The 12,526-nt window shown below is 46.0% G+C and overlaps 1 protein-coding gene across 10 annotated transcripts in view; it reads left to right on the top strand.

The window, feature by feature from the left end:
* The window catches only part of NIN (ninein), a 98,347-nt gene that overhangs the window by 24,324 nt on the left and 61,497 nt on the right, over positions 1-12,526 (top strand). For 9 of the 10 annotated variants that reach the window (XM_078053667.1, XM_078053670.1, XM_078053669.1 and 6 more), the window contains exon 5: positions 8,285-8,445. The exons of the other annotated variant lie outside the window; for it this stretch is intronic. In XM_078053667.1, coding sequence (XP_077909793.1) covers positions 8,285-8,445 — 161 coding nt within the window. The remainder of the gene's footprint in view (positions 1-8,284; positions 8,446-12,526) is intronic. 10 annotated transcript variants of the gene reach the window in all.

Here is a 12,526-nt window from a genome sequence, read left to right as displayed (position 1 = left end):
CTGCAGCCTTCTTTGGCTTTTCAGTACTTCATTCATCCTGTACCATAAGGGCCAGACCTGTGGTGTTTTTGTCTTGTCTTTTGAAATCAATGGACCAACTAGACTTTGAGAGGAAAGATTGCCCTTAAGCAATGGAAGGTGACTGAAAGAACAGGGCCACAGTGCACAGCCTTTGAAACAGAATGGGTCACGAATGGATATTTTATAACACCTAAGATTTTTATCGGTTAAAAATACCTGACGCTGTACCAGAGTATAATATAGAAAGCCCAGCTTGATCTGGTGGGAAAGGCCCTCAAGCCAGGAGTGATAAAATACTGGCTCTGCCTCTCTAATTGGGGGGCCTCCTACGTCACCTCCTCTGTGGTCTTCGGTCACCTCATATGTGAAAGAGGTTGTACTGGAAAATACTTAAAATCTGTTCAGCTCCAAGATTCAGTCGTGTCATCTCTGAATATCTAAATGACATCTAAATTCATGAAAAAGACTAGCTTTGTGTTTCTGTCAGACTCTCCCTAACCTAAATTGACACTGGGAAGTTCTGCTTGCTAAGGACGAATGCCTAGTGGACTTCATGCTTTCATATTCCTCTAATAAAAGACAGTTATATGTAAATAAACAAAAACAAAGCTATATTAGAATTTGGGATGAGGGGTGCCCGGTGGCTCAGTCGGTTAAGTGTCCCAGTCTTGGTTTCGGCTCAGGTCATGATCTCAGGGTGGTGAGATCGAGCCCCACATCAGGCTCTGGGCTGGGCATGGAGCCTGCTTGAGATTTTTTTCTCTCCCTCTCCCCGCCTCCTCTCTCTTTCTCTCCCTCTAAAAAAAAAAAAAAAAAGAAAGAAAGAAAAAAAGAATTTGAGAGGAGATGGAATTAAATCATTATTTCCATAGACTTGGGTTCTGCCGTTTATAATTTCTCTGAGGTAGTTTCTTTATTTTTAAAATTAGTGTGATTTTCATACTAGATGATTTTCAACATCCATTCTACTCTGATAATTTATGATTCTAAGACTCTTAGGGAAGAGTTTCTCCCCTAAAAACAGCAACAACAACAAAATGAAAAATGCTGGTATTGAGATAGGGACAGGAAAATGGATTGGGGATGTAGGGAATTGTTTTTAAATTCCTAACTGATTGACATCAGTGACATAATTCCTTCATATCTACATGCACAATTTAATTTTTAAATTATTTTCCTAGAATAAGAGAGGGACAAAAAGTTAATTATTGCTTATTTATTCAATTTGCTCTGCTTTAGATTATAGGATTTTTGTAATGGAAATGCCAGCATGGGCCTGAGCTATATGGTATCAACATACTGTCTGGATCTGTTCTCCAGAGATTTTGTCCTTGTTTGATGTATTTTGCATTACATTTCTGTTCAGTAGTAGGTGTTAGCATAATACTGGAAGCCCTTTCTTTCCCTGATATGGTTAGTGTAAAAATCTTCCCTTTGTTTACCCGGTGAGGGAAAACTGAGATCTGCAAAAGCGAAATCATTAGGAAAATAAGACTATGGGTGGTTTTGGTACAGATGACTGTTTTTGGGGTTTTTTTTTTTTTTTTTTTTTAGATAATATTCCTAATTCCAAGAGCTACCCTAATTTAATTATTTTTCTTATATTTTGAAGAAGCTATAAATATAATAAACAGATATCTTTTCATTCACTCACCAGGTTTGCAGGGAAGCAGGTCTTATGAGCAGGTATCGGGCTAAAGATGGGTGTTTGCCACTAGATTCAGAGGCCTTGGGCCAGGCACCGAGGTCTGGCTGAGGGCCCTGTTTTTAGGAGATCTACACACAAATGGCCCAAGAGTTGTATTCTGTTGTGCTCTCTCTGGTTGAGTCAAATAAGTAAGAACTTGGTTCCCTGTTCCCTTGTTGTCTATGAGGACCAGAACAGTGAGGACCAGAACATCTTTCCAAAAGTTAAAAGCAAAATAAAACCACCACCACCACCATCAAAAAAGGAGTGAAGAGTCACTTCCTAAGGTCAGGGGGAATTGGAAACACTCACACCCACTGCGGGTCACATAAAATGATAGGACCGTCCTGGGATTATATGGAACAATGAACAAGCACCAGAAACTATAAAAATTCCTTTGGCTAATCAATGCAGCTCTCAGATTTTATGCTATGGAAATATTTATGGATGTGCACAAAGATGTGTGTATAAGGATAGTAGAAATTTGAAATAGTGGAAAAATATATATCAAGCATAAATATTTGATAATGTATAATTAGGCAAATTGTGATGTATCTGTAATCAAAGAATAAATAGCAGTTCAAGTGTGCTGTAGAAGAATGCTCATGATGATTTTACTAAGAATACTTGATGATTTTGCATGTGCTTCATTTTTACTAAAGGGCAGAAGGCATTCTTTTAAAAACTACATGTGCTGTGCAAAAAAACAAAATACTTGTGCAAAAGACCAAAACACTCCTGTGAATAAAACCGTTGGCCCAGGAGTTGTGCCAGTGTTGTAAGTTTATGTCAACTTCAGAGTCTGAGAAGGTTTCCAAAGCAGGGACATGAAAAGGAGAGTTAGAGAGTCTTAGCGTCCCTCCCATATCAGGTAAAGTGGAAGGAGGTGACAAGGAAGAGAAAATTTGGGTAAGAATGACACAGAGGTGGCTCCAGTTCCTGAGATGACAGACTGGATCACAACATTATGCGTTTGCCGCTGATCTTACCCATTACAAAAAAATGAGGTCAAGGAAGTTTGCTGCAGGTTTGGGGGCCGTGGAGTCTCTGACTTTGCTCCCCTGGCCCAGCCCACTGGCTCCAGGCCACTGTTGGCCCCACAGAAGTCTGGGGCGGCAGGGGGGAGCCCCATGGGGTGTGTCTCAAGCTTCTAGGCCAGGAGCTACCAGACAGAACAGCATCCTTGTCCCACTGAGCTCCTGTCGTTTTCCCTTCCAGAAAAGTAGGCTAAGCTTTCATGACATTAAGTACTCCTGATCTTGATGAGGACTGAGGGTTCCAGTCCAGGTCTGTTTGAATCAAAGCCCAGGCAGGCTCTTTCCATGAAGCTCTGCTGCCCTAGAAAGCATTACCGCCCAGCTGGGTTGGTAATTCTACATGTAAAATGCTTTTAGAAAAATAGGACCATGATCATTATGAAATCAGGAGCTATCAACAGTATGGGTGGCACTGAATTCATAGAAGAAAAGGTTCCATGAAAGTTGTACCAAGCCAGTTACTTGAGAGAAATGCGTTTTGAGTTGAACCTGGAACTACGGGGAGGATTCACTTAAGTGAAATGTGAATTCTCTGCCTTCTTCCCCCAAAATGGCTCAGAATGCATGGCCTTCCAACAGGGATCAGCAGGCTGACACCCCTAGGAGAGGGCTGGGGAAACAGTCCTATCATCGTTAACAACTCAAAGCGTTTTTCTGTGGATCTTCAACGGCTTTAGGGCTCCACAGACCAGCTAGTCAGACCACTAGGTCCTGGGCTGGCCACACCCATCCACCATCCCAGGCACCCTGGTGGGGTGCAAACCTTCCCCTCCAAACTTTCCTCCCAGGCAAGGTTAGTCAGAGCCACCCCATTAGCTTTGTGCCCCAAAGCACCTGTGTGCTCCAGCAAGAACCATCAACTCAGATTGGTGAGAACTGGCTGTGGCGACCACTCCTGAAATTCTGTCACCGCGTTCACTGAAAGCCCCGGATGAGCCCCCGTGTCTTATGTGTGGATTCCAGGACAGAGGGGTAGCTGCAGAGCGGGGTGCTAGCGGCCAGGACGCAGCTGCCCCAGAAAGGGCCGTGTGTGCACAGAGGTGTGGGGTGAGGACCCTGCTGGCTGATGACCTCCCACGGAGGCACAGGGCACACGGGGAGGCGGAAGGAACGTCCGAAGGCTTCCCTGATGTCTTCATGTTGTTCATTCTCTCTTGGACCCTCTTCTCCCCTGCCCTCCTTGGGACATCCCCCTCCTCACCCCTTTCTTCTTTCTACCGCTCCAGCTCACCTCTGCCCTCCTCCTTGGACCCCCCACTACAGTTTACCCCCACTTCTGGTCCCCTCCCGCCTCTGTTCCTCTTGCTCCCCACCCTCCATAAGCCTCTAGGTCCCTGCCCATCTTCTCCTTCCCACCCCCTCTCTCCCCACCTGTGTCTGTCCATGTCTGTCTCCCTCTTTCTCCCCCCTCCCCCGCCTCTCTCTCTCTCTCTCTCTCTCTCTCTCTCGGTCTTGGTCTCCCTTTAATTCTTTCTCTTCCCTTTTCTCTTACTTAGTATCAGGTATGGGGTTGCACTCTGTGTCATGCCCGTGTAATGGTGTTACAGGAGGTGGGGGTGGGGATGCGCCACTGGGCTGGAGGGTGTTCATTTGCTGCCTGACTGCCCTTTCCCAGGGAAGCTTCTTGCGGCTGCTCGTCCCGAGGTTTGCAATGTGCTTCGTTTTTGACTCCTTATTTTTAAATGAGTTTCAGGAATCCCATGTGCTCAGCAGAAATGTAATACGGAGGGCCTCAGACCGGAGTTACCCTGTGCTGAGGGCCTTTGGCTTTGGAAGGGGCTGGTGTCCCTGGGAACGATTGTCCGGGCTAACTGAATGGGTCAGGAAGGGAAGGAGAAAGCAAGGGTCCATACAAGCAGTTTCAGAATAAGAATATCAGCACCAAAAAGACAGAGCTTTGTTCTTCATCCTGGAAAGAGCCTCAGGTCAGTTTTGGGCACAGGGAGGTTTAAATCAAAAAGTGATAAAATATCCACGGACTATGTGCTCTGTACTGTTCAGCGAGAGTTGAGGCAGGGAGCGAGTCGAGAGTGGGATGGGTGGGTGAGTGTCTGTGGTTTTGCCTGCCTGCAGCTGGCTTATCCCCTGAGTGGTCATTCTCACTGACTCTGCATTTCAGTTTTACTTTTATTATAAGTGCAAGACTCTGGTCACAAGTCATGCATATGCATGGTGGTTCATCCTGATTCTGGAAGGTGGACATTATTACAGGTCTGGAGTTTCTCTCCTTGGGACAGATGGGATATGGAGTAAAGAATGTGGTGTCTGAGCATCCACATTTTGTTTCATTTCTAAGACTGGGAGAAATAGTATTTCTTTTGTCTTTTGAACTCCCCGTTTAGATTCCCCCCACCTCCGCAGCTGCTCTGTAGAGACTATTAGTTGCTTCTGTATTTCTCTAGCATTCTTTAGGGGAGTGAATCAAGATATTTCTGTTGTCCCCTACTCATAACCAAGTGTTTGGTGTACGGAATAACACCCAGATCATCTAGACTAAGTCACATAGGACTGCTTCAACGCCACTTTATTAGGATTGGTGCATTTCATGATAAATTCTCCAAGGATGGGGTTCAAGACTCCTCTAGGCAGTCTGGGCTTGTCTTCTTTCCTTCAAAGCCCATTTTTATTTTTGTCAAATAGGAGAAATAAAAAATTGAAAGAAGCGAAAATGACTCCGAAGCTTGGCAATCCAAATAGAGTCGTAAATAAATATTCAAGGGAATAAAACACTGAAAGTTTGGCAGTCCCTTATATATCGTTTGTGTCACTGGCATGTCGTATCCCTTCTTGGAGCACTTGATTGGAGCAGTCACTTAGGCTTAGGCTATAGGACGTAAACAATTTCATTTCTGAATCAGGCAACACCATATTATCTGGCATAGGTAAAACCGTTCCATGATGAAACCCTGAAATGTGTAAGTTACATCTGGATACACTCATAAAGGACATAAACTTTGCCCCTGGGCTGCAGTTTTGTGAGTCTCTGTTGGACGTGGTAAGGATGGGGTAGAGCATTCTTTAATTTAGGGGTATAAGAGTGTCTTAAAATTTATTTGGTGGGCTGCTGCTGTGGCCTTTTAAAGGCCTGGTTGCAATGGGTAAAGAAAATCATAGTTTTCAAATGTTTAACACATTAATGACTGTTGACCATGAATGTTCTCTCTGGACGTCCTTCGCTTCTTATCATGTAAGCACAGTGATGCTCATGCTCTAAATAGAGAGAGATGTGAGTATGTAGTCAAAGAAGTGACTGTTGATAATTGGTTCGATTAGTCTGATTCTTTATTGGTCACAGAGACGGTTTGGGAAATTCATTATGAGGTCACATTAATACCCCATTCTTCCTTTGTGTGTGCTAATATCTTATTCCCCCAAAAGAGTACACAGTATAACAGATTTCTCTAGAAATTGACTTTGTGATGTAGTTACATTCTGTTAAAGATGCTAACTTAAAGTTTGCTCAAAATTACTTATAATAATAAAATATGAAATAAATATTAAAAAAAATTGTTGGCAATGCAAAAATAAGTAAAATAAACCCAAACCTTGCAAGGTCCCTAATGGTTCACAATCTATTACCTTCCGTCCCTTATCCAAATCCAGCACTGCTCCCTGCCTGGCATGAGGCATTTAGTGGTAAATAACTGGGGAGTCATTTCCCCCACAGGTGGGTTCTGGAGTAACTCCCAGGAGTCGTTTTAAGTGGGTCGCTCTGTCCCACCAGTCTTTTCCTCTGTAAAAGCGCAGGACGCGGTGAGAGCAACTTTGTCACTCCCATCCCCAGACCACGACCGATCTCACACCGGGGAAATGTCATGTTCCTTTTCTGACATCCTAAGTTTTTCTTTTCATCTTTTCCGACCCTGCCCCCATTGTCATGAATGTTATATCTTGTTGTCTGCCAGTAAGATACAAGAATGTGTAATAAATTAAGGATGGTTCTACATTGCCTCTTACCTGACCAGCATCTGGGGGTCTCAGCTGCCAAACATAGCTCGAGTGTGTGGGCTGCTCCTGAATACTCACAGGCTGACCCACTCTCTCCTGATGAAAGGTACCTTCAAACATGCATGTGATTTTCAATATAAATTGTGAATGCTTAAAGCCTCCCTGTAAGAGAATCGCTCAACCGAATAAGATGACTTGGCTGGGACTTTTAAGAAGCTGGATATAAATATCGCTAGAAATTATAGAGCAGGCATAAATACTTCACTCCGAGCTTTGCTGAGCATTTTCAGGATGCTTCTGACCACATCTGTGAAATCTGAGCTTATACGGGAGGAAGGGCGGGGGGGCGCAGGGAAGGGCGGCGTTAGTCAGATGGCATCCCCCGTCCTCCCAGGGAAACGACAACATGATGGCTAACCCCGAACGTGTTTTCCGTGGTGGTGGAGGAAGGGTTTCACTCTGCCAGTTCTTCTCTAATCAGCCACCCTCGTTTTGATGATGGGTGTCCACACCTCATCTGAAAATCTCCATGTCTGAGTTCAGACACATCTTGTGAAGACTGTCACGTTCAAACAGAACAAGCATTATGTTCTCTAGGGACGCTGTGCTTTTGTGGATGATAAGAACCGAAATCAAAGCATTGCCAATCTTTTGTATTTTAATAGAATATCTTACTCTCCTAATTCTGTGCAAGGTGCTAAAAAACCTGTCTGTGTCTAAGATGACGTTGGTGTGGAGTGAAGTATTTATTCTCTTGCTTTCAAGCTACCCATTGTAGGGAAAGGTTAGTGTGCGATGGCGGTGGCCCTTGTACCTGAGACGTGTTACACCAGAATGCTGAGGTCCTTCTTTAAGGTCAAGAAACGACTCTCCCCTTACGCACGTTCCTTTTTACTTATTGCAACACCGAAGCTCATGAAGAGGAAAAAAAAAACACATAACGTACTGTTTTCCTTTATGCAGTTTTGCATTTACTGTTTTATTCCCCAGCTTTTAATTTTATAATGAGATCTTGATGCCAGGTTTCATGTAAGCGATGAGCTGTCCTTCATTTATTAGGATCCACTGTGTCAGTTTCTTTGTTCTGTCACCCTGCTTGCCTGACGGAGCAGAAGGTGGGATGGTTCACAAAGGAGTCACTGAGGTACAGGAGGGCTGTGTGAATGCTAACGGTGCGGGTGTGGTGTTCGGTTTAGCATTATTCTCCAAGACTTCCTCCGACATGTCTCCCTGTCAGGACGATCTCCCCCTCTCCCTTTTCCCTTCTCTGCAAGACACCAGCTTCATAAACAGAAGAGCAAATAGGACGGCTGGCTTTAGCCTGATCTTAGTTCTGTCCTCGTCTTGCCGCCATCGCATCTCTCGCGTGGGATGCAGGGATGTGCTCGGGGTGCTGTCAGTCATTCCGAATGAGAAGCTGTGCTCTGCGCCTGACCTGGCGGCTCAGATCCACCCACGTCCAGCACAACTGGCCAACAGTGGTGGTTTATTCTGGGGCTGGTATAAGAGGCTGCGTCTGACAGCTGTGAGTGTCAGCTAAAGGGCTGAGTCTGTCGTGTAATGTGGCCTCAACTCTTGTCTCCTTGCCTAGACTGCTCACTAGAAGCTCAGCCCAAATATGTTAAAGGTGGCAAGCGTTATGGACGAAGGTCCTTGCCTGAGTTCCAAGAATCCGTGGAAGAGTTTGCCGAGATTGAGCCCCTAGAGGAAGAAGCTCGGCCCTCACACAGCCCAGCCGGTGACCGCCACGAGGTAAGGAATGGGACAGGCGTCGCCCTCCCGGGCCAGAGGTGTGGAGACCCCCACACGCCCCCACGGTGGTCGTGTGGGGACAGGAGAACTGGGGGGGTCATGGCTTCTCTCTCTTGCTAATCTTAGTACTTGCCCTTCGGGTGTATAGATATGGCTAGTTTGTCTATGGTTTGAATGTTTTCATCTCTGTTTCTGCTTCTGGAGAGCTGACATTTCTGTGCCAGCCTAATGTTTATATATTTTACAATTCAGTTACTTTCACGTCATCTGGGATCTGCCACTTCCGGCACTTCCTGGAAATATGTCTCTCCTCACGGCACCGCCATTTTTAGTTGTGTAAAAAGCTGCCCCCTGCCCCCCCCCCGGCGCCCCGAAATCCATAAACCAGCATCCGTGGCAGGTGCGAGAGGAAGGTGGCGCACGTAGGCATCTTGAGAGCCGCGCCTTGTCTTTCGTGGCAGCATAAAGCAGCTTTCAGACTTGGTTCTTGTGGCCTCAGCAGTCGCCACGGCTCTCCTTCGTGGGTGTGTGGCACCCGGGCCTGCCTGGCCTCCAGCAGCCCGCTTCGCCCGCTTCGCCCGCCTCCCTGCTTTTCCTTGTGCACATCGCCGTAATCTACCAGCAAAGGAGAAGCAGTAACATTTTCTTTATTCTTCCCTCACGGCTCATTTACCAGCGTGCCATTTATAGAACATGGTCGAGAATGCCGTGCTGAGCAAGCTCTAAATATTTCTTGCAAATCCCAGCTCAGACTGGGGGTGCACATATTTCAGATATTAACACCAGCTGGGAAAGAGACAAAGTGCCTCAGCTTTCTCAAAGCGGTCTGTCGATTGGGGGTTGATGGAGGTGTGTGTGCATGTGTGTGTGCACGCGCATGTGTTCATTGCTAACACCCATGTTCAGCTCCTTAAAGCCCACAGGAAGCTTGCTCCAATAAGGTCCCCAGCAGTCAGACATCTAGCATCTTCAGCCTTGCAGAACGCCCACAAACCCAAAGGTAACTGAAAAGAGCGCAGGTGCTAAGCAGAAATGAAACCAGCCATAATACTGCAATCTAGAAGACATAGGACTGGTCTGCCGATCCCAAGAAGTTCCCATCATTGTTTTAAAGATAAGGAGTCCCTGGGGGCACCTGGCTGGCTCAATCGGTTCAACATCTGCCTTCAGCTCAGGTCATGATCTCAAGGTCCTGGGATCGAGCCCCACATGGGGCTCCCTGCTCTGCAGGGGAGTCTGCTTCTCCCTCTCCCTCTGCCCCTGCTAGTGCTTTCTCTCTTGCTCACTCTCTCTCTCTCAAATAAATAAATAAAATCTTTACAGGAAAAAAAAAAAAGGACTACTTGTCCTCACACCAGAAGTGAAGGAACAGTGGCAGACATGTGAGCAAGAAGAGAGGAAGAAAAGCAGGCAGAGAAGAAAGATAGAAACCCCCCCCAAAATGGTGTAAGAGTGTCGTGGGTGAGAGGTGACAGCTGAAGACAGAAAGACCATGAGAAGCAAAGAAAAGTTACTGCCTGGGACGTCACAGCACGGGGCTGGTCAGTCTGGAAGCAGAGGCTACTTCTCTTCTTGGGTTCAGTCAGTTGCAGACCCTTTCTCGGGTCCCTGTGAAGATTTAGATCGGGCCCTTTCCCCAGGAAAACGCATGTACTTACGTGCACAAAAATTTTGCATATCCAATTTCAGAGATGCAAGTAATTTTCCTACTTTAGTTATTGCTGTGTCCATATTTACCTTGCTGTCAGGACGGGTCTCATTTTATCACATAAAGTCTGTTTCATAACCCTGAGTAGTGTGGAATGTATCTGAGACACTTCTCTATGGGGGGAAAAAATGGTTAAAATATTTCTCAACACTTCAGGGGGTAAGCTTTTGTTATGTGGGAAACACTTTTAAGTCTAGTATCTCCTTTCTCCAAGTACTTTCAGTACCCAGGGCATTATTATTTGGTGCTAAGAAATAAAGTGATTACTTACTTTTTGATAAGATAGTTTCTAGTTACTGCCTGGGGGGTACCCAGAAAGTTCTTGAGCAGAGCTGATTTTGTTGCTGGCAGCTTATTTCTTATATCCTTGTTTTATCTACCGACTTCCAGTGAGATTTACTATTTAAAAGTGAGACTTTGGGCTCATGTGTAGGTAAAGATAAGAGTTGAGACCTGAGTTTGGGCAAAATCCTGCTGCTGTGTCTTAGTAAAAGGGTACGTTGGGAGAACCATTTCACACGCGCTCACCCCGCCTTGTACTACCACTTCCCTTACTCCTCCAGAGCCTCGTAGGTGAGACCTTCTGACACTGTATATAGAAGCTTTAGTGTTCAAGGACCCCTCTCAATAGAACAGCAAATAGAGGCCCAGAAGGGCCCTTTCTCCCCATGTCTGTTCTCCAGGAGGATCCCTACTGATCCGACTTTGTGTTACAGGGGCACTGGATCACCCCCTTTTACCCTTTTTAAAATTGCTGAAGGTGAACTCAAGCCGAAGCTCATCCAGATGCTTTCTTGCCTAAAAATGAAATGTTTTATGAGCTGAATTGAGCCAGTCAGTTCTCAAAGTGATTCATCACTTTAAAACATCAAGAGCTGCACATGTTTGAAGTTCCTCTTGTCAACGAAGGGCCCGTCCAGGCTTTGTGTCGCAGCCACGTCCGTACGTCACACTCACTGCCTTCACGGATACGTGCAGTCCAGTGCCATCGTTTCCCCGGGATGTCGCTCTTATGGCACACTGTCGTGTCAGGATAGCATTCCTGTTTCCTGGCTGCTTCCACAGGAGCCTCAGCAATTTAGGGCCTCGTGGGCCAGCAGAACTCATGCTCTGGGCAGCTCGAGCTTGCACCAGAAGTACCCTTGTCTCTTGGGAGTGCCCACTAATCTTCCTTATTCTAGAGTGGCCCCCACTCGGGCACTGAGGGGAGGAGAATGTTCTTAATAACCTGTGGGGTTTATTTAGTCTTATAAGCATTTGAAAATCTGTCAGGAGTTCTTTACTCTTCCGTTGGCTCCTTTTTTTTCCCTTTAGATTGCCTGGGGTCCTTTTGTCTCCTGCCCTTGGCTGTTAAAAATTTATTTCTTGGGTGTATTTGTTACCAGTGGTTCATACTTCATGTCCGTGTCACTGGGCAATATTGAAGGAGGGAGCGGGGAGGGCTGTCTCCTGACGTGAATAATTCACAAGGAGTCGTCAGATGGGGAGCTGGGGATGGGCCTTCTTGGTTTTGACTGTGGGTTTCCTTCGACTCCTGGGTCCTGGCTCAGGGAAAGGTGAGAATCCTAGCTCGCTTTTAGACTGCAGTCTAGTCTCTGTTGCTCTCAGACACGCCCGATTTTCCCTCAAGTGACTTGCTGGTTTTTTGATGAAGGTGAAAGGACCTGAACTTGTGGTCGAAAGTTACATGGAGTAGAAGCCCATCTGTTGCTACCCAGCAGGAGACCAATTTTTGCCCTAGGACGAATCTGTTATTTTATTTATCTGAGCACGTGGAGAGGGATAGGCAACGGAACGGAATGGTGTCACAAACACCCCTGAAAGCTGTCCCTGGCGTGGCTTGCTTCCTTCTAGGAACTCCTCCTATAGGGATAAGTGAGCAGACAGTCATCGGAAGGGATAGAACAGGAACTCCCCCCACCCCCCTTCCTTCTAGGGTTGTTCCATAATAGGGAAGTTGCTATGGATTGACAGTTCATTCCTCAGCTCCTGGATTAGTGGCTCACAACGTTTTTTCTGCATCCTTATTTGGGAGGCCTTCTCCCATATGTACGACCAGAATTATAGGTAATGCTCCGTAGATGTACTTCTTTGTAACTCCAGCCCTGCCTCCCATCTAAGAAGACATAGACATGCAGACAGATGAGAGTGATGCCATTATAAAGGTTGCTTTCAAGCAACTAAATTTATTTTTAATGTAAGTCCCATGGGAAGCTTCCGGCTTCCTTCGTTACCTGGAATCCCTCTCGTGACCACTCCTGGTCCACCACCGGGATGTGGTGCCTTGGGTAAGAATGCACGTGGTTGCTATGTGGTACCTAATGCTCTACCACCTTGGCCTCATCCTCTGAATGGAATATATGACCGTAAACC

Source organism: Halichoerus grypus, chromosome 8 (genome assembly GCF_964656455.1).
Source record: "Halichoerus grypus chromosome 8, mHalGry1.hap1.1, whole genome shotgun sequence".
In the NCBI taxonomy this organism is placed as follows: domain Eukaryota; kingdom Metazoa; phylum Chordata; class Mammalia; order Carnivora; family Phocidae; genus Halichoerus; species Halichoerus grypus.
The sequence above is the reverse complement of the archived record's forward strand: the minus strand, read 5'-3'. Positions and strand labels throughout refer to the sequence as shown.